Genomic DNA, 21,886 nt, shown 5'->3' with positions numbered 1-21,886 from the left:
ACACACACACACACATACACACAAACACCATCCACTATCTGCTGCAACGAAGAGCTGAGAATGTGTCATTTTATGTGTTGAGTTACAGGAGCGGGCTCACCTGTCCAGAGGCGCTGAAGTTGACTAATGTGACAGAAAATTAACAATTAAAAATTTCTCACGGGCCCAGAGCCACCGCGACGCGGCCCGTTCACAACTCAGTGGACACCCTAATTGCTTTGAAATACAATTGGGTTTGGGCTTTGTTTGGTGTTTTGGAGGTATGAAGCGCTTCAACGCACACTGGAAATTGAGTTATAAATTACCAAGCTGAAATAAGACATGTACCATGAATACTCAATATCCAAATGCTAGATGTTGTCCCGTACTGACACACACAGAGCACACACAGGATGCCACTGCTCGCGGTTGCATTTCATTTTTGTCAGAAAATTGACTTGCTCTGAACCAAACAGTAGATGTGTGTGTGTGTGTGTCATGGGGCGCGTTGATAAGGTCAACCTCAACAGCAAACACAACCACAAACCAGTGGGACCCTGAAAAGTGACAGTGAATGAGGAAAAGAGAAAATGTTCATTCATCCACAGCTTTTCCCACCAGAGCGTGTGTGTGTGTGTGTGTGTGTTGTTTGAACACAGCTCAGTGGATGGTGTGTGTGTGAAGTCACTGACAGCTTCATTATGGCTGGTGCGCACAGGGAGACAGCACCATCCAGGGGAAGGAGAGAAGAGGACAGAGACACAGGAGGGACAGGCCCGGTTTACTGTTGGGCCGGCCCACGTCAGTTCAGCTGTTGGTGGAGGAGGGAGGGAGGAGGGGGGACAGCTGCTGTCTCCTTTAATGAGCCTTTGCTTCTTTCATCAGCTTTCAATTTACAGGGCTGTCCAGCACTCCTGTCCGTCCACACACACACGCCGCTGTAACACACACAGTTTGAAGCCGTCTTGTTTCTCGCAGGTTGACTCCCAAGAGAAGTCTGTAATGGTTAAATTAATTTGCCAGCTCCCTTTAATTAGGCCGTCTCACCTGGGGAGAGAAGTGACACCGGGATGAAATGTGACCAGAACTGGACCGCTTTGTCACCATCAAACTGAAGATGCCCAAATTATAACACTCAAGTGCACTTAGCAGTTAGATATGGTGCATTAACACATCCTGAAGGGCACTGCAGAAGACACATTGATCAAACTCTGTGCTGCTTAATGCATTACAGGACAACTCAACTGCACACTAATTAACACATTTTTAAAATTACATGTATGATCAGTATAACAAACAACAGGAATATGAAGTCTGAATCAACTTCATCACAGCTGCAGAGCGACAGACCACTTTTTCTCTGATAAAAAAGGTCCTATGATGTCTACACTCCCTCTACTGGGCTCTTACAACAGCTGCACTGAAGTCAGATTGAAGAAAAGCTGGCTGAATTCAACATTAAAACATTAACAAATAAAAATAAAGGAACAAACAAGCCTTGTTTTCTTTTAAAAAGGAAATTTATTCATTAACAAATCATAAAAGTATTCTCAAACATTTTTCTAAAAACTGTCAAGTCAAAACACATCCCTCGCTAATCTCAGAAGAGCTTCAGTGCAGATAAAAATATATAGTTAGAAAATATTTAAGAATTCACCATGATAAATTGCAGGTGAACAATAATATTTTGAAAACATCTTTTCAAGTGCAAACTTAATCAAATGACATGAGCATACTCTGAGAGAAAACTAAAACAATCATTAATAAAGCAACAAAACGTCAAAGAAAATAATGAAGTTCACAAGTAAAACAAAGCTTTTTTTTCCTCTCTTTTGAAATTAACAATGAAAAGCAAAACGCTCCACAGAATAACGGAGGAGAAGGTGGTCGAGAGCGTCAGGGAGCAGTGAGCGGAGTTTCTGAAAGACAAGGGAACAGTTCTGGCTCTCTGTCAGAGGACTCGAAGAACGTGAGGTGGCTCCCTTGCAATGAAGTGTCCACGCTTAGTCCACAACTCAGTGATGAAGAGCAGCTGTGGGAGGAAAAGAGGTGGAAGGGTCCAAGTCAGACAGCGTCAGCTGTGGAACGGAACTGAGCACATTTACTTAATAAAAAAGGGGCAGTACGTAGCTTTCGAGGGGAAATTCAAAAACTCAAAATTAATGAGGTAATAAAACAAAATCAAATTTATTTTTTCCATAACTGAATAAACAAGCTGCTGTTCTCAGAGGAAAAGAAGATCCCCAAGAACACTGTTTAAAGCGAGAAAATGTGGCAGGGTCCGCCACAGATAAACAAAGTCAAACAGTGTGAAACTGTTTCAGTTTGTTTATTCAGTCATGAAATCAAAGAGTTTGTTTAGGCATTAAAAATTAAAATAAATGAGTCAATGAAGACTCTCTTGTAATTAAAATCTTCCCTAAATCTACATAATGCACCTTTAAGTGTTGTATAAGTACTTTGAGTATTTACATTTTATGCAACTTCATACAGGATTCCTACATACTGTATTTACCACAGTTGAATTCAAGCATTTTACACTAAAGATTTCTAGCACCTTTGGTGAATTACACAGGACATTCACTCAGAAGTTATCATTTCACTTCACAACATTAAATCAGATGTGTTTGTGCTTTAAACAACCAAAATGATGTTTTGTGACATCATACTGTCAGTAAATAGACTTTGCAGCAACACAAAGCAGAATCTAAACTTTAATCTGCCAATTAATCCGCTCTTATATAATCTAACCATTTAAGGATTTCTAAACACATGTATGAAACCCGTTTAAACTTCACTACATCAGAGGCAAATATTGTATTTTGGTTACTAGTTACTTTTAACATCACAATAGATATGCATCCTGACTGCATGTATGTAACTAAGTGCAAGGAACTATGGAGATATTTTTCCATTTTCTGCTACTTTAAAATTCCACTCCAAATATTGTACTTTTACTCCATCACATGCATTTGATAACTTCAGTTATTAGTTGTAGATTACATTCTACAGCAGAGCCAAAAAAGCGCATTTTAAAATGTATTAGAAATTCAATAAATAGATTTCCAGTCACTCTGTTGACCCCTTGTACATATACATGCATAAAACATATGTAGAGATATGTTTAATTAACTTTTACTTGTACTTTTGTTACTTAAGACAGTTATTAATAGATAATTTAAGACTTTTCCTTTAACACGTCATCTAACAAGAATGACTTTCGGATACTTTTTACAACTTCCAACTTTTGTGATTTTTAATACTTTTACTAAAATCCCATTTTAAACACAGGACTTTGACTTGTAGTGGAGTGTGGTCACATTTCAGGCCTTTATAATGCAAACCAATCCATCCAAACTCGTACCTTTCCGAGTCAGAATCACAGCCTTTGTCCTCTAATCTGCTGATGAAACCGCTGCTGGAGCGCTGTATGGCTTCACCCACTGTGTACCTGGTCTTACCAAGAGCACACCTTTCCATCCTCGTGATGCTGAGGTCTGACTGGAGGAACAGATGGAGTCGACTGTCTGATAACAACAAAGGTTCACGAAGAACACTAAAGAAGAAGGGAGACATTTAAAAACTGTTAAAACAACATAGAACAAGGTCTCCTTCAAGTCAGACTGTGCTCCTGCTTTCAGCAGGTTCATTATTAAAGCCTTGGGGGTTTGAAGAGGGTGTGTAGACTATAATTTGATTGCTGCCACTGCTTTAGCTCACATTTCTAAAAACTCCTGCATGCCCTTCATCCTCTGCAAGAGCTGCTGTGTGTTCCTCAGACTGAAGAAGGGGTTCCAGGGAGGCAACTTGGGTAATTCTCTAGATGGAGACCAACAGAGAAAAATGCACTCTGAAAAATTATTGCAAGCAAAATCAATGGAAATGTATGATATGAATCTGCAGCATCAACATACAAGCTGAGGGCATTCTGGTCCAGGCAGTGTCGCAGCCAAACAAACTCATTGTAACGTCGCCTTACACAGGAAGTCTTTCTTCGAAAACACATGCTGTTGGTCTACAAAAAGAAATCAAGTCAATAGATGAATCACACAGGAGTTCAAGATGAAGATGACGAAGAAGAAAAAAATCAGAGCCATTACACTTACGTGTACACAGATCTCATAGTCGATGTGTTTGTGCCAGAGGTCATCTTTAACGACCCGAGGATCCCGAACACAAATGCTGATAAACTCCTACACAATTCAAAACAGAGAAAAGGAGATTGTAAAGATGCCCGTCTACGTTTTAAATGAACACAAGATACGTTTCAGCAAAACCAGTTTCACCTTGACCATAACTTAGAGAGTAGCAGAACGTGAAGCAGAATGTATAAAAAAAAAAGCTGCAAAGGTACAAAGATGAATATTTTTAAAAGATGGTAATGCAGATAAGCTGAGGAGGGCTGAAAGAGTTTAAAAAGTTTAACATTTTCATATCTGAACATGAAGCAGAATGTTTGAAGGAGTTGAAAAGGTAGAAAGATGAATATCTGAAAAGGCTAAAAAGGTCTAGAGCAAGAGGGCAGAAAGAGGTTAAAAATGTGAAAAAAGACTGGAACGGTGGAAAGTTAAAAGCAGAAAGAACTTAATAAAGGTGAAAAAACACTGAAAAGGTTGAAAGTTAAAGGCGGAAAGAGCTTAAAATGGCTGCATCATCTATGTAAAGTAAAAGATGTGGGATTCAAATCCGGCTGAAGAGAATTCTCTCTCCAGTGTTCCAGCTGCTCTCAATCAAGTGACTGTGTCACTCACTCTAACTGACGCAATACACACGCATTCTACAGATACACATGCTGTCCCCATAAGAATGAATGGGAAAATGCCTCCCAAACCCCTGCGATTTTAGAAAAAACGTTAATAGTTAGGGTCAAAACATCTATATGGTGAGTGAGAGGAGATATTGCTGAACTAGGTAATCTAGTTTTTATTTCTGGAAAGTGAGAAATGAGGGCACAAACGCGAGAGACAAATCAGGTACCGTCTGCTGTCCTCTAGAACTTTAGGCTCAAAATTAACATTGGGGCTAATGCGGCAGCTGCTTCACTTCTTGTCGCTCCAGGGCTTCCACATCCAAAACTGTAACTCGTACATCTATAATGAGACCATCATCTGAAAGCCAACAAGATTTCCTACATTTCTATGTATACATTGTCTATGTTGAGTAAAAGGTTTGGGATCTAAATCAAGCTGAAGAGAATTTTTTTCTTGATCAGCTTCAGCTGCTCTACACTCTAGCGATGATGTCACGCACTCTAGCCGACGCAATACACACCCATTATAAAGTCAGAAGACGGGCTAAAAGTTCTCCAAACTAAAACTGTGATTAGTCCAAAACTGTACAATATCTTTAAAAACTGAATACACCGGCAATAGTTCAAGGTTTTGTGACTCTTTTAAAGTTGGAATGGTGTCTCTAGCTCAAAGCATGAGGGAGAAGAGGATGAAAGTCGAGGATTTTTGAAGAGGATTTGAAGCTTTTCCCATTTGCGGCAATGTTAAATTTTTTTATAAAAAGCTGAATTTATGAAAAAGTTGAAAAGTTGAAAAGCTGAAAAGCACAAGACTGAAAGAGCTTAAAAAGCTGAATGTTTTAATAGCTGAATGGTTTCAATAGCTGAACGTATGCTGAAGTTATAGCTGAATGAAATTTGAAAAAATCCCCATAAGGATGAATGGGCAAAATTTTGCATAAAAAGCTTAATATTTCCAAAATTATGAAAGGTAGAAGAAAGAAAAATAGAAGCACACATGTCCATAAAAAGCTGCACATTTTGATACTTGAATGGTTTCAATAGCTCAAGAACTATAGGAGAAGAAGCGTGCCGAAAAACGTATGGAAGAAGAATAAAAACTTTAATGCCTTCAGCATTCACACTAATTACAAGACAAAGTGTGAGAAAGTGTAATCACTTACAGTTTTTGAGAGAGTGTTTAGCACACTGTCCATAGCAGGCAGCAGCACCTTCCAGAGGGAGACAGAAACATCACAAGTGACCTGTTCAAACTTAGAATATCTTATTTTAGCACAAAATCAGAGTTGATGTGAACTACAGAGTAGAAAAGCATTATAATTTTCATTAAGCACAAAAAGCACAGTAATGACCAGTCCAGCACCCAAAGTCCATTGTAGGCAAAGCTCGATCTGTTTTGTAAAGCACAGGCAGATTAATAGTTTTAGGACTCAAAGTTGCACATATTTGGGGCTGATGTGGGACACGGGAGCAAAGGTCGAGGGAGCAGGATTTAGATCGAGAGGGAATATAATGACCCTAAACACCTTAATATGGATTTACATACACACTGAAAATGATATGAAAGCCTTTTCTGGCAGCCTCGCCAGCTCTTTGCCCGTTCACTGAACAACTACAGCTATTATGGGCCAAGTACGCCATTAACATGCAACTCTAACTGCTCAGATCAGTGATCAAAAACATGGCATGCAACCTTTCCAACAACAGCTTTCCCCTCACATGACAGGCATCTCTAAAGGCTTCAGCAACGTGCTGCATCGTCTGCCCGACACCTCAGTGAAACACACATCATTTAAGAGCAGCAGGTTCAAGCAGGACTAATCAGTTTGGTTCAGAAACAATGTTTGACTCTGAGCTATACTGCATCGACCTTCTGCAAGCGTCACATGAAATCCACACCAAGACCTTTACATATTTGGATACATTTAGTGAAAAGACACCATACAGACTTCACATTCCTGCTGACATGATGGTTTATTGTTGATGGTAGCAGTGCAGTGCAATCATTCAACAGGTCAAAAGCTTCAAGGAGGAAGAAACATGCTGCACACAGTCTCCTCTGGTCAACAAGAAGATCAGTCTTCACTATAAATCAATCTGGCCATGACAGGATACACAACACATTCACATTACTTTCAGCTGCATTTATGCACAAAACCACCAAGAACTGTCCTCCTGTGGCTGCAGGATCATAGTGCATTAACATCTGCAAACAACAGGCAGTTTATAGTCCAGAATCCTAAACAGCCACATTTTACAACTCTGTAGTCATTGGGAAACTACCTCTCCTTTAAAAATCGATAAATAAATAAAAATATATTAAATGAATTAACTGTCAAACTATGTATCACAGTGATGAAGCGCCCAACTTTCTGAAAATCTACAATTAAAGCAGAGGACTCTCAAATCATGATAGCTGCAGTCTTACCTCTCTCCTCTGCACTCTCCCAGCAGTAACCCGCTGTTAGTGAACAGCAGGAGCAGCTCAGCGCGCTGCTGGAGGCTCCGGACCCAACTGCTGCTAAGACTCAGTGCGCTGGACCTCAGCTCGGTGCTGGATCACCTCTTTCCTGCCTCTAGAAGGCCACAAGGGTTTAAAACATACACATAATTAAAAAAAAAAGTCGGACTCGTTAAAAATGAAGTTAAGCTGTGGAACCAGCCCGAACAGACGATGTGAGAAACGTGTCGTCGAGGCGCAGCTGAGTCTAATTGACTGGGAGGAGTCCGTTTAACAGGAATCACCTGGTGGGAGGAGGGAGCTGCTGCTGCTGCTGGGAGTGTTTGTGTGCTTGTTGCTGATGACTGGACATTACAGAACACAGCACACAGCACACCATTATATTTACTAGGCTTTAAAGTTTTTTAAAAATGTTTTGTGGCTATGGCTAATTTAGATGCCACAGTCAAATCTATGAGCCTTTAAATCCGTCAGCTCCTTTTATTTACTTGCTATAAGTAAGTGACTCTATTGTCCTTAAGAAGGAAAAAAAATATAGTTTCCTTAATCAAATAAAAATAAATCAAGTATGATCAATATCCAACCTACACCTTTAGTGGTTGCTGTCATTATTCCCTGAGAATTTCTATCTCTTGGATATTTTATTATCTCATTCAGGGATATGCAAGGATAATTACTACAGCACAATTTTCTCCCTGACGGCAACAGTAACAGTCATAATTCACATCTGATCATATGAGAAGACAAGATGTTTCAGTCACGGTGATGACGTCTCCGTGCTTTACCCATGACCGACAGTGTCAGTGTGTGACGTGTGACGTGCATTTTGTGCAGAGAGACAGAGCGCAGAAGCAACAGGCCTCAAGCTTATCAACAACATTCATTGTGATCGAACACTCAGGACTTTAACAGCTTCACTCTCAGTTCAGCATCACATAACATCTACATTTGTCAATTTTTGGTTCCAGTCACTTTTACTTTTCACCAGCAATGACACTCTCATGACACAGAACAATCTCAGTAAATTTAAGGACTCAACCTGAACCTGCAGAACTACCATGCTGGCAAAAATGTAATAACACCACCTGAAGAACAAAATCAAATCACTCTTACCAAAGTCCTCAGAAGTTTATTCGAAAATGCCTTCCAGCCCAGGAGTGGAGGTTCACTGGTGGTGGGACGTGACTTACATAAAGATTGGTCTATCTTAAGTAAAGGTGTCTGGTAAGCTCTGCTCATTTGCATAGAGAGGTCTCCTTATCTCTGGTCCACTCAGCGATCTGTTCAGCGGCTGTGATTCACTTTCAGGCAGTCATGAAAACAGCTGTCTTGTGTCTTGAAGTCTCTGGACGATCAAATTCTAAGCTTATGGCCAATGAGAATTCAAAAAGTGCTGAGGAAGGAAATGCTGATGTTGCTGCTGCGCCCTGATCTGAACTATAGACAAACATCATGTGTACAGCACATGATGTTTGACTGTTGCCCAGATCATCCAGAGGAAACATCTTGCATTTATTAACATCCCATATCTGCTGTTTCTGCTTCATAGCCAGTCTAAGCCACATGGCAAACATGAGGAAAGCTCAGACAAGTGGTAGCTATGAGGCACTGATTAGAAGTTTGAGAAGTTAATCAAGTTATTCCAGATTTACGATGCCCCATTAAATGAGAGAATAAATGCAGATAAACAAAATCAGGTTTATGAAAAAAGCAAATGTAGCTGCAAGTCGGCTTTCCTAGTGTTCAATGCAGGAAGAATTGAATAGCCCTTGTTTCCTTTTTTGGAAAGAATATGATGCAAGCCAGAGGCCACTTTGGTTGGAGTGTGTCGCCATGGAAACAACATCAGCACTAATGCACAAAGGTCCAAAGTACAATGCCCTAATGCCAGTCATGAGGCTGTTGCTCACTGCTGCAGGGGCAGCAATGCCATCTGGCGACATGGCCTGAGAGAGAGCCATAGATACCAACATTCACCTGGAAGGCCTGGCTCAGGTTTGTCTTCTCAATGGCAGAACACTACCACATGAAGAAGACCTGCAGAGAATCTAAAATCAAGGACAAGGGAATTAGCAATCTAAACAATAAAATGAAAAGGACCATGAGTAAACAGAGGAAACTTCTGTTTAGATTAATGGGGAGAAATGATTTGAATCATGTTGAGTTCTGATGACTTGACAGAAAATAACTGACTTGACACTGAACTATGACTTGGATGTTAAAGACTCCTGACTCGAATGACTCTACAGCTTGTTTGAAGAATTAATTCATCTCCATGGATGGTTATACAGTCAGTGGACAGGAACAAGAAATTCAGACACAGATGCAGGTATTCCGCCAACTGGAAGACACTCACACTTTATGAACAGACTAGATAAAATTGGATAATATAATTCTCAGACAGGTACCAGTAATAATACTTTGCCTTTTCTCTTTCTAAAGACTGGATACCGCAGGTAAGACTGGGGTCACCTGCCTCTGCTAAGGAGTCAACCTGACATGTTCATGAAAAAATAACTTTCTTCAGTCTTGGGCCAAAAGAGTCACATCTGTGATTTTCTCAGATAAAAGTGGAGACACCTCAATGGAAAGATATTCCGCCACAAAGTACAATCTTACAAGTCAAAAGGGACTTGGTCTGATTACATTATTATGGGCTGTTCCTTCAACATGTACTGAACAGAGGTAGATACTTGCTAGATATGCAGACTCCAGTGAGCTACCACAATATGCTCCCTTGTGTGCCGATTGATTCAAACTTGGGGATATAGACAGTGCAAGAATTCACCCAAAATAAATGGTTTACGGAAACATGTGATAGGAACATTAATCTGGGGATCAAAATCATAAAACACAGTATGACAACATTAACAAAATGCTACAACTGATCAACATTTACATCTTCAATAATTTAAAAGTTGTAAAATTCTAGATGAACAATTACAGTCAAGTCAAAGTTATGTATTTCACTGTGTATATTCTTATGATGTGTTAAGAATGGGCATAGTAAACGTGGAATTTGGTCACATAAAACCTTTATTAGAACTTCAAATAATATTTACAGGCCAAGTATACAAAATGCACTCTTAGAACAAAAACATTAGTACTAGTGTGAAAAAGACATAAATCAGCATCTTCATCATGAGAATGAACAACAAGAGGTGATCAACAGTTGAACAGACCAAAGTAGAAATTTAAAACTTACAAAAAGTTGACCAGGTATGAATACAGGTTGTGGTGTCGGCTTCTACCAAAGAGTATCGTTTCTATACTGCAAACATCACATAAGTAATAAGATAACGGAAGACTTCATTATACATCACAAGAACTTCCACCTGCTCTCTTGCAATCAGTTCAGCTAATATGTACAACAACAACATAGCTCTCCATGACTGCCAAACAGGGTTGAAACACCTCCGAAAATAACTAAGACAGCTAAAACTAGAAGGCAAGCAAGAGGAGAGAATTCAGTCCTGAGGAAAAGGGCATAGGCGGTGCAAGGGGACTGCAGGGACCAGAGGGATGCGTTACTGAGCTTCATCCTCTGGACAGGAATGCCATGTCAGTCTCTCCTCATAGAAAGAAATGACCACCTGAGGGCAGCGGGTGTTGGCTTCACGGGCAGGGACCAAATCTGCTTCATCCGAGTCTTTCCTAAAGGAGCAGAAAAAGAAAAAAAAAACAGCAGGAGAAAACATTATAGCACATCCCACCTCACTTTACATCAGAGGTCACTTCATCTGAAAGGAATTTCTGTTAAATCTTAATCATCTCTGGAGGGTTACATCAAGGTAGACTATCATCAAAAATGTTAACAGACTTAATAGGAATATCAAATGTTTGAAGAGCAGATGACTCACAGTTTGTGCTGCCAGCACATAAAGAGGATCATTTCCGTCTGTACTCACCACTTCATCAAGAACATCAACTCCCCACTACTGTCTGTCGCACCAATGATCCGCTCTGGGTCCAGATTCCTAGCAAAGCCACGTGGTTTCTCAGGCTAAAATGACGAAAACAGAACACGTGAGAATATGTAAGAAATGGGGACAGTGATTCATCTATTTTTTCCCCAAAATGGCGTACAGCATCTATTGATCCTAGGCTCACTCAAGGATGGCTTCAGTAGCTGCAGCATTTTAAAAACTGCCGTTGTTCAGATACATCATAACACAAATCACATAACGGTGCCAAACAACTAGGCTAAGTTTGCATGAGATATTTCACTAGGAGTGTTACTCAGGTTTCAGAATGATCAATGTATCAATTACATGGACAATTATGTCAATATCACAAGGTCCTGACTCAATACTATTTCAATTCAATAAGGAAAAGAGAACCTCCTTTGTTCACTTTAAGAGCAGCGTTTCTCGTACATATTTCTGATGCAGACTTTGCAGTAACTCAAGTCAATTGACGGCGCTGTCAGCCTCATGTCTGCAAATTAATAATGAAATGGCAGCTGTGGTACTCATTGCTCTTTACGGTTGCGGTTCAGTTTTTGTTTTTTTGAGTATTGCATCTTGTAACAGCACTGTCTATATTTGTCTGTTGATTCATCTTTTCACCAAAATCTGAAACATTTCCACTCATCAGGCTTATTCCCAAGAGGCGAGTAAAAATACTTGTGTTGTTCTTGGCTGTCTGCCATAACCTGCCTGGTGCTAGCACTGTCATACGCCTACATGATTCACTTTTTCCTCTCTTTTTGCATGCAAAAGTGCATAGTTAACTTACCACATCCTTCTTCTTGGCATCTGGCTCTGGCTCGTCTGTGGAGGCCTTCCTCTTAACGGGAGCCGGCTTCTCCTTAACGTTCTTCTGTGCTTCCAAAAACCCTGATATCAGCTCTGGACAGTCCAGGTTCTCCTCTGGCTCCCAGGTATTATCAGCACTACATGAGCAATAGGAAGGGTCAGCATTAGCATCAGAACCCACTCACCCCTAACACAGATTTCCATTGGTACAGGTGCAAACATTAAACGTTTTTTTTTTTTTAAACTAGCTTGTATTCATGCAAACAAAGACAACAGACAAAAGCATTGCACAACCCCATACCAGGGAAGCACTTCCAGCTCAGCAGGTGTCCCGGGCAACTCACTCTGTAAACCCTTTCCACTTCAGGTAGAATTCTACCTTCCCATTGACAATACGCTGGTCGAGTACTTTTTCCACAACAAACTCCTCAGGCTCCTCCTGTGTCTCCGGTGCATCCTTCTTACCCTTGGTATTCTGCTTCTTGCCCATATTGTGCACTAAGAACCGAGAATGGAAGAGAGCGTGTGAGTACTTTAACATATTTCCTCAATGCCACCCCAGTGTTTCAAATAAATAATCTGTGCATTAAGGAGCTGCTCTCATCCAGTATGAAGTTAGCAGGAATCAACACCCCCCCCAAAACAGGCACAAACTAGGGGGGCCGTGAGTATACACATTGTGCAGGCTGATGTTATGCTAAATACGCGGTAAGTTACACGAACATGGCAGCATGTACAAATCAGTGTTACTATTCTGAGGCTAAACTGCAGACATATTTAGCTTACGTTGCTCTTTATGCAAACTGGCATTTTAAAATGTGCCAAATCACGACATGGCCCTATGTAGGTTAGCCGACGTGCTAACTCTAGCTGGTATTATTTCAGGCCTAGTAGGCGGTAACGCTAGAGTACATTCCCGTGACTTTACTGTGCCACATGCACTACAATTCTGATAATAAATCTGCGGGGTGTAAAGAAGCTACCTAAACGTACAGCTCAGTAAATCTTACATTAGCAGATTCAATAAGCAAATTATGGTTTAAAAGTCAGGCTCTTTAAGATAAAGACACACAATCCTGAGACACTTCTACTTTTAGCTAGCCAATGGCAACTTAGACAACACATAGAAGCATACAGCACGATATGTGAGCATACACTGACATTGTGTGCATGTAAACAGAGTTAAACAGCATACTTAGCCTACTGTCTGGAGTAACGTTAACGTTATAGCGTAGGTTAGCTCACTCTTTCTCCGCAAACTGCTCCCTGCTTCAAGGTCCAACTTGTAAAACAAAGCTACCGTTAGCTTGCTTGGGTCAAGCTACTTTACGATAGGTGTTGCATGATGCAAAGCTCAAAATGAATTATTTCCGCATACGCACCCTAAAAAACAACAGGAATTGCTTCGGTGATTCCTCCTTACCACGCGGTCAGGCTTTGCTTAATTTCTTTTATGCAGCACTCGCTGCAGGTTAGGTAGGCGGCAAAAGTAGGTCTTCTACGGTAGCCTGGAGGGAGAACGCGCTTCACTCGAGAACCTGGTCAAACCCCAAGACCCGCCCACTCCTGCCTCTGGTTGGTTGTCTTCGCTGGATAGGGTGGCCACGCTTTGAGAGGAGAGATTGGGATTGGCTAAAACTATCAAGGTAAGCCAATAAGAGGCAGAATAGGGCGAGCCCAACAAGTGATAGCCAATCAGAGCGTAGACGGGGGCGGGTCTTAGTAAGAAAAATGATGGATTTATATTTTCCTCTTATCTGAAATTATATTAACATTTTTCCTGAAGAGGTTTGTTGTTTTTTTTAAGCGAATCCTATTCAAGTTGACCCCAACTATAAACACGTGAAGTTCTGAGTTATTTTACGATGCAGTTTTTGAAATACAACTAAATATAAGTAAAGTCAGGTGAATTGCTGTATAGCAATATTTATATCACGTGATCTGTCATGGAAAAAAAATCATTAAGAGATTATCTAATCTTGAAGATGACTTGTCTTCTGATGATTATATGCATGTAGCCATGAAGAAGAATGAGACAGTCAGTTTATCTTTTCTTTTTTTTTTTCCAAATCAGAAAAAACAAGGTCTGCAAGAGCATTTCAAATTCCCTAAGCAAAATCATACTATCAACATTCAACAATCACCATGCAATCAAAAACTTTTGCCCCAAGCAACAAAGAAAAACAGTCTGAAGTTTATACAAACAAATACGTAAACTTTCGGTCAAAGCAGGAAATTAAATACAAATTTGTGAAGGGAAAAAAAACATGAGTCACACTTTTAACTATATGCACTTTTCTCCATTTCTTCACTCACTCATTTGACTGTATAAAGATGGTGTGCCAGTGAATAAAATGGCAACTTATACTAAGAACTTAAATTTAACTCAGATAATCTCATACATATAAAACACAACATCCAAAACACCATTCAGTCTTATTAAATAGAGTTGGTGATTGTATTATTTTTCCTAAATGGGATGACCCATTCAGGGCCACTTTAATAAGGAAGAATTTGTTATCGAGTGCACTTCAATTCCCTTAAAAAAAGGGTGTTTTTATGTTTTAATCTTATTTCATTTAGCCAAAATCTAAAACGTAAACTACAGCTGAGGTAGAATATAATCTTGCCAAATCTCTGAAGTAACTGAAATCAAAGGGTTAAGCAAATTTCTGCTTACAACAAAATGATTCAATAATTATTTAAAACATAAAATGGTTGCCTCTTAAAATTTGTTTTTGTCAAGATAATGTGTCTCTGTGGCTCGTGCACACAAATATAATCCAAAACACCTATCCAATGCACATTAAGGCCTTGTCAGTTTAATCATTGGTATATTGTATGTCATCAAGACACAAGGAATACAACAAAATGTTTTTACTTATTTAACATTTCAGTTCAAAATTCTACAGAGGACTTCATGCCCTCAAATATCTCACACAAATCTGTAAACTTTAGATAGTTAATGTCCCAATATTCTTACCACTTTGAGATAAGCTTAGCATTATGAAAAAAAGATACTGCTTTGAGACCTTGATGGTCTCATGATGCATAAGCATTTCAGGAACCTCAGAAACTTTAATAAATACAATGTTTAACCTCCTTATACTGAGTCGTTATACACTGAGAGGCAAGATTACATGGAAACAAACAAACAGAATCCTCCTCCTAGATTTCTATCCAGTAACTGTCACAACGTTGACTTTTAGACATGTCTGGCTGTCTGGCTCTCAATCACTTAAATGTTAACAGGCACAAAGAGACTGGTGGCATCTCCCGCAGTGTATCTGTTGCCTTGAACTGCTCCTGATGCCTTGTCCATCTAAAATAAGCAAATGTCCAGTGTGTAAGCTACATTTTTCCCATGAGAGATTTTATTTACAGATAACTTTTTTTAAATGTTCTGAGTTTCTTTTCTTTTTTTCTTTTTTTTTGCATCTTTTGTCGATTTAGGCTCCCAACAGCGGTGAATCCACACACGCTTTTACAAAAAGAGGAGATCCCAAAACCAGAGTCAGGCAAGTAAAGTTCAGAAAATATCCAAAAACCTAAAAGCTCAAGTCTCCGCTTGAAATACTGAATCATTGCTTTTTCTCCTTCTTTCTCTTGTCTGTTTTGTTGCGAGCTGATGTGGACACAGCTGGCCGTCTTACAGGCTGAACGACAACCCTTCCGTTTGCCCCGCACTGCAGGGTAAATCTCTCCGGGTTTAGGGGCTGTCCTGAATCATCCCTCAGCCTGGCCAGGACGTCTCTGGTCAGCTGTTTTATCTGCTGGCCTACAGCACCCATTGTCTTGGCTGTAAGCTGTTTCTCCCTCAGCAGCCTGTCTCTCTGAGCACGCAACCTTTCCACCTCCTCCTGGAGTCCTGTGATGGCATCAAGTTTGCGCTTCCGACAGTTTTGCGCTGCCAGTTTATTCTTCCCCCGCCTGCGGATGTCCCTCAGGAGAGTCACCTGTTCAGGGGAGAAACCATGACCTTCAAGGACCTCCAGGAACTCTTCCACAGGCATGTTGACAATCTGCAGGACAGAAAATGGGATGTACATGGCACGGGCACGCATCTCATCACGACTCATATCCCTCTGGTCAAACTGCGGCCCTTCATCATCGCTCAGAGGCTCCTCTTTGATACCTTTGTGGGAGAGTGTTACAGATGGCGGGTCCAAGAAAGCAGGAGATGAGTAGCTGTGGTCATGCCACACACTTTCACTCTGATCGATGTGTGACCACGTTGAGTGGTCCACGAGACCTTTCGAAGGGAGTGAATCCACCTCACTGCTGTAGCCTGTAGCTCCACCCTCATCCTCACAGTATGAACTGGATGATGATGACATCTCAGATGAGCCTGGATGAGTGAGAAGGTCATTGTATTAGTATGTGTAACAGAGAGTTTCTGGTCTTTCTGCATTGTAATACTTAGTACTAGTATGTGCAGAGATTTGAACTAACCTGGGGAGACTGGACCTCCAGAGCTGCTCTCCAACGACAGGCCGGAGTCCGAGTCCAAATCCTCAAGGACCTGTGGGTCTATGCTGTCCAGACAGCCCATCAGCTGGGTATCCATAGTGTCCAGGCCTTCCAAACCAAGCTGATTGATCTGATCAAACACTGCCTCATCCAGACAGCCGCTCAGCGTACTATGCTGCAACACATTTCCAGTTAAATTACATACTGAAGCAAAGGGGAGTGCAGCCAGGCCCAGTGCCATCCCTGGTGATGCATCCGAGTGAGAGGAGCCTGTGGATTCGAGTCGGAAGAGGGTTCTTTGTTGTTGGGTGACTGGCCTGGACCCAACTCCTTCAGACGTCACACCAAACGCTCCAGCACCGGTTACCATAGCATCATGCAAGCTGACATCCTGGCTGATGGCGGTGGTGATGTCTGGGTCGAGGTCTGACAGACGCTCAGTGACAAGCGAGTCCAACTCCTACACAAGACACACATTTGAATTTTAGCCTTTGCGATTTTGGAAAATGCTCAACATGTACATCATTATTGAAACATCTCAGTGGTTCCTAGCATGTGCATCTGAAATCCAGAACTGATATTGAGGCTTGTGTGGAATTTTCATGTGTCTTAATGTGAGCAGACAACTTACCTCAAGGTCAGTAATAGACAGAGAAAGTAAATTGTTCCAATTCTGGTCAATGTCAATGGTAGGAGGATGGTGCTCTGCTGGATCAGAGAGTGCAGTGATGCCTTCAAGCAGACTCTGGAATGGGCAAAAAGAAATACCACAAGTGGTGTGTTATGATGCCAAACCAATGTCTCCAATGTGAATTAAAGTATTTGTTTCTCTGTGAGACAGTCAGTAATTGTTGTGCTTCAACATCCCTAATCTTATAGAGTGTCACTAAAACAGCACTGTCATCAGAATGGTGCAATTTGAGTGATGAAGTCATGTGAGAACGTGATTTTATGGTTAAGAGAAACAAAGCAAAGCAATTTTCAGCTTTCTCATGTGACAGCTAGTTTTAAGCAAGTTTACATGTGTTTTAAAAGACAAAAAATGTTGTAGTGTGTATTCTTAAAAGAAAAACAGGTATAGATTCTTTTTAGAATAACATTTTTCCAACACTGATAATAAATCATACAGCGAATAATGAAGGCAACTTGTGACAAACCTCTTGCTCCAGTGTGGAACTGTGGGCCAGCTGAGTGAGTGGTGCAGGTTCTTCTTCCTCTTTAACTTTAGTTTCATCCTCCTGGTCGGGTAAAGAAGGGCAGATGAGAGAAAGGAAGGATGGGATTGGGGGACATGATGGATGTCAGAGGATTTGAGATAGAGGAGAAGGGAAAAACAGTTAATTTGTTGCTGACATCCAAAGAGCAGAAAGACATTTACAGTTCTGGTTTGGTGATCCCAGTTCAGCCAACACAAGTAACTGGAATCTTCAGAAAGAATTATCGGTCTGTTCTGACAGACAAAACATTTGTTTTGAAAACAATCGTAACTCTGGAGACCAGCTGAACAGACGGCATCTAAGCCGAGCTTCTGTTGTAGTCCTGCCGACTGTAGTCAGGGGCTTCTGCGCAGCATTAGAAATGTGTGAGCTGGACTTTTTGTGCATGACAGCAGGGCTGAGGATATTTTGATATACTAACAGTTAAACTAATTACTTTCAGGATTACCTAACCCTTTTAGACGTTGTAAGACATGCCTGGTACAGCAAGTACCGCATTCCATCTACACCACCAGCTTTCTTACGCACAAAGACAAAAAATTATCTTCCATACTCATGTGATTGAAGGGGGGTGGATTCGCACCTGTTCCTAAATGGTTACGCTCAGTTTTGACGTTAAAGCTTGAGGCACAAATATGACAAAGTGTGCTCTGCACCAGCCCTGGCTCTGTCTGAGCATGTCGACTTCAACTGGAGGAGCTTTTCCAGCTTCAACTGGTACATAGTTATTGATCTAGTCTTGTCCTTTGACAAACTGTTCACCACAAAACCACAAAATCTTGCCCAAGAAGCAGTTACACTTTTACTTATTTTCAGAAGATAGGGTGAAGAATAAAAGATGTGTCAACATCCCATTATCCACGTGAACAAGAACCCTGGTTGGGGGCAGTGTTCAAGTATGGACCACTGCTTTTGTGTAAGCAAACAGGGTGTGGGTCTAAGCCTCACTTCTCCACCTCTCAAGGCCCACAGCTGGCGGGTGCATCTGAAGAAAGGGGATACAGTTACACAAATGGCGACATCAACTGCCCCCAGGACACAACATGCACCAAGCAGCTGTTTCTACCCTCAGCTAGAAGAACTGGATCACTGGGAGGATTAAATATAAAAAGGTCTGGGTGTGATTACAGTCTGATATAATGGTAGTCACATAATCCGGAGGGAGGCCACATCATGAAATATGAAACCACATATAACTCTAATCAATGATTTCAGACAAGAACAAGCAGGTGAACCGCTTGTCAAATAGTTAAACAGCTGCACGGTCACCCAATAAAGCAGTCTTATTTCTGAAGTTAATTCTATTGTCCTGACAAGAGAGGGCTTAATGTGACATGGTGACAGGTGCAGCTGACCGGTGAATACTTGTGATTCTGCACATCAACTACACTTCTCATCACCTGGATACTTGTTTAGCCAAAACAGTGAGGCCTTTAAATGGAGTTTAAAATACATAATAAATGTCAGTCCCCTTATCTAACCAGGGTATGACTGAATTGCAGCTGTGGCCCAGGAGTGCTGGAGCCCTCCAAAGTGAAAGTGAATGCACAATTAAAGTTCAGCATGCATGTTATCACATGTTGTTATCTTGTTTACAGGTGCACCAGGAAATGCTGCAAAATAATAAGTTACTTGTTGGATGACATCCATCATTATATAACATGGGTTCATGCTGCTAGTTAGCTAGTGATAGCATTAGCATTTTCTGTTAAGTGATGAGGAAGTTTAAGCTCTAGTTCTTCACCAAAGTTGTTAACCGAGTAGTTTTAGTACTTTAGCCGAGCGTGTTGGTCAAATAGCTTAACTATTAGCACAGTCTAACTAACTTTGTGTTACATCACACACTTGCCTCTTTGAGGAACCCGCAGGCTCCAGCGGTGCAAGGCCCTCGTCCCAGTTCAGGGGTTGTTTGGCACACTTCTCGGCCACTGCCAGGCAGGTGTTCACTGTCATCTCTGGCTTCGTCCCCGGGACTTTCTAACCCGGGGCTGGTGTCAGTGTTGTTGCTGGTTGAAGGCCCATCGTCAGCCTTGTCAGTGGCAGACACCTGGTGCACCAGCCATGCGTTCAACTGTGTGGGGAACCGCGGGGAGCCGAGGGTCCTCACTTCGTCTAGCAGCCGGCGACTTGCAAAGAAATAATCCAACTCGGGACATTTTGGGTGCACACTGTATCCGTCAAGAGTGTCTCTCAAATTATGAAACGGTGTCTGGGTGTAGGCTGAGCTAGGACCCAAGTTAATCTCTATCAGAGGCGAATAGTAGCCGCTTAAGTAGCTGTCTATATCCACGCGAACTCCAATCAAACTGAGTAAGATTGTTAACTGAATCAGGCCTTCTGTGAAATATTTTTTCGCGATTTGCATTTTCTAAATACTTTCAGAGCTACAGATAATTGTGAAATCCTGACCAAACAGTTCCTCTTTCCCCACTGGACAAAGGGAAAAAGCTAACAAAAGAGCACGCCTTCCCCTGTCAGACAAAGAGGACCGCCTGTACCGGCGAAATCGTTAGATAGCTATGCTAGCTGTTAGCAGTTAGCTATCAGCTTTAATTACCGGTTAACGTTAACCTCTTGTCGCAAACATAGCGATAAGGTTATTCTTCAGTTCCTTATAGCGGAGAAATCATTCGTCTGCGACATCTGGCTTTCAAAACCTTCCGCAAGTTGCTAATCAAACAGAAAATGAAACATCTGAGTGGCTAAATGCTGTCACCGGAGAGTGCTGCTACTGGGGAAACTTCGTCTCCGGATTTGCATGGCTCACACTGATTGGACCACAGCTCCCACCGCAACAGAAGCTGATTGGACAACGCGAGTGTCTGTTGATATTTTGACCAATGAGAGAAGGGGAGTGTTGTTGACTACTGCCGGCCCCCACCCTGATTTGTAACTCAACATGTTATTTACAGGAATAATCTCAGAATCAGTGTTGATATTGCTTCAGATTTATAAATAATTAACTGATCTTTGTTGGTTTAATTTTAAACTTCCGTCAGCTCGTTGATCCAGAGGGGATTTCTCCGCAGCAGGCTCAGGTGGCAGTTCCGGGACAGTTTGTGCTACTGACCTGCATTCTTCCCATGTTTGTCCTGCTGGTCAGTGGCTGAATTACAGACTGAACTTGTTCAAGTGTTCAGCAGGCTGCTGCATGTCAGAGAGAAAAACACCAACAGGGAAGGCAACAGAATACCTCATCCACTGGACAAAGATAACACATCAGTTCATACTTTATCCACGATTAAAATTAAAATGCATTAATCCCAGTAGGGACGCTCCATTAAAGTACACTGGTACTTTCCAGATTAAAATTTCTTTCAAACATGTCAGTTTATGGATACTCCGTGTTGTTAAACTACCCAACTACATTATAAAAGAGTTATAGTTATGGTGTAATAGGAGTAATAATATATTCCATCATAATGTGACCATTAAAACTGGGTCATTCTGCATAATGGGACACTTTTAATCAATATTTCAGATAAGATTTCTCCACTTTTAAGTAAAAATATTGAATGCAGGATTTTTAATGATAATGGAGCACATTTACAGTGAGCTTTAGAAAAGGCTCAGATACTTTGATAAATACAGCACTGTTCATCAGAAGACAGAAAATGCACACTGGGACTAAAATAGCTCATACCTTGGGATTGAACATGATATTATCACAAAAATGTAATTTAAGAACTGAACTGAAACTCTAGTCCCTCTCAGATGAAAATATGATATTATATAACTCCTCACTATTCACGTTGCTGGTACTGTACATGCTGTACAAGATGAAACCACTCGAAACTTTTTGACATTGTCTCCTCTGGCTAAATAAGACTGGTAACCTATAGACACGGTATATAGGCTCCTGCATATATGAGCATGTGCTGCAGCCACAAGACATAAATGGAAAAGATTAAAAGAATGAGTGCTCTCTTGGTAATAGAGGTCTGTGCCCAGTTTCTTTTTTCAGCTTCACAATCACACATCTTGAAACCACACGAAGAAAACAATTCATTCATTCTGCGTCACTGTTTTGAAGGAGCTCGGTCTGTCCCTCAATACCTCAAGAGTGAACTATTTTGCTTTTTGATATTAATCGCTTGTTTGGTTCAGTCAGACATCCAGAGTCTCAGTCGGACCAGATTAACATGTGCTGATATCAGTTATCCAAGGCTTGTGCTGCCATATGTTGATTAGGGACAGCCTTGAGTTAAACCAAAAGACAGACAGGATTTAATAAATAAACTGTTTGCACATT

General features: G+C 41.0%; 3 protein-coding genes across 9 annotated transcripts; all 3 read right to left on the bottom strand.

The window, feature by feature from the left end:
* Window positions 1–1,480: 1,480 nt before the first annotated feature.
* On the bottom strand, window positions 1,481–7,450 carry snx10a (sorting nexin 10a). Of its 2 annotated transcripts, none has more exons than XM_037092152.1 (7): window positions 7,158–7,450; window positions 5,893–5,982; window positions 4,086–4,172; window positions 3,894–3,994; window positions 3,700–3,798; window positions 3,344–3,535; window positions 1,481–2,011 (listed from the first exon to the last, which is right to left on the bottom strand). In XM_037092152.1, the coding sequence occupies exons 2-7, from the start codon at window positions 5,923–5,925 to the stop codon at window positions 1,876–1,878; spliced, it is 648 nt and encodes a 215-aa protein (XP_036948047.1). In that variant the 5' UTR covers window positions 5,926–5,982; window positions 7,158–7,450; the 3' UTR covers window positions 1,481–1,875. The 2 variants fall into 2 exon arrangements, with proteins under 2 accessions (XP_036948047.1, XP_036948042.1); XM_037092147.1 differs by having other exon boundaries at window positions 5,893–5,940; window positions 7,158–7,449.
* A 2,758-nt stretch (window positions 7,451–10,208) lies between these two features.
* Window positions 10,209–13,512, bottom strand: cbx3a (chromobox homolog 3a (HP1 gamma homolog, Drosophila)). 6 transcript variants are annotated; one of them, XM_037092182.1, is made up of 6 exons: window positions 13,330–13,382; window positions 13,143–13,229; window positions 12,292–12,445; window positions 11,928–12,084; window positions 11,099–11,193; window positions 10,209–10,844 (listed from the first exon to the last, which is right to left on the bottom strand). In XM_037092182.1, coding segments are annotated over exons 2-6 (534 nt in total). In that variant the 5' UTR covers window positions 13,144–13,229; window positions 13,330–13,382; the 3' UTR covers window positions 10,209–10,717. The 6 variants fall into 6 exon arrangements, with proteins under 6 accessions (XP_036948077.1, XP_036948080.1, XP_036948091.1 ...); XM_037092185.1 differs by having other exon boundaries at window positions 13,193–13,229; window positions 13,330–13,348; XM_037092196.1 differs by lacking the exon at window positions 13,143–13,229 and having other exon boundaries at window positions 13,371–13,512.
* Window positions 13,513–13,985: 473 nt separating this feature from the next.
* Window positions 13,986–20,390, bottom strand: nfe2l3 (nuclear factor, erythroid 2-like 3). Its single transcript, XM_037091838.1, has 5 exons — window positions 19,484–20,390; window positions 17,575–17,655; window positions 17,049–17,162; window positions 16,400–16,877; window positions 13,986–16,295 (listed from the first exon to the last, which is right to left on the bottom strand). Exons 1-5 carry the CDS (start codon window positions 19,997–19,999, stop codon window positions 15,529–15,531), a joined length of 1,956 nt encoding a protein of 651 aa, XP_036947733.1. The 5' UTR covers window positions 20,000–20,390; the 3' UTR covers window positions 13,986–15,528.
* Between the last annotated feature and the right edge of the window lie 1,496 nt (window positions 20,391–21,886).

This window comes from Acanthopagrus latus, chromosome 3 (genome assembly GCF_904848185.1).
Source record: "Acanthopagrus latus isolate v.2019 chromosome 3, fAcaLat1.1, whole genome shotgun sequence".
NCBI lineage: Eukaryota > Metazoa > Chordata > Actinopteri > Spariformes > Sparidae > Acanthopagrus > Acanthopagrus latus.
Note: the sequence above shows the minus strand (reverse complement) of the source record. Positions and strands in the feature narration are given on the sequence as shown.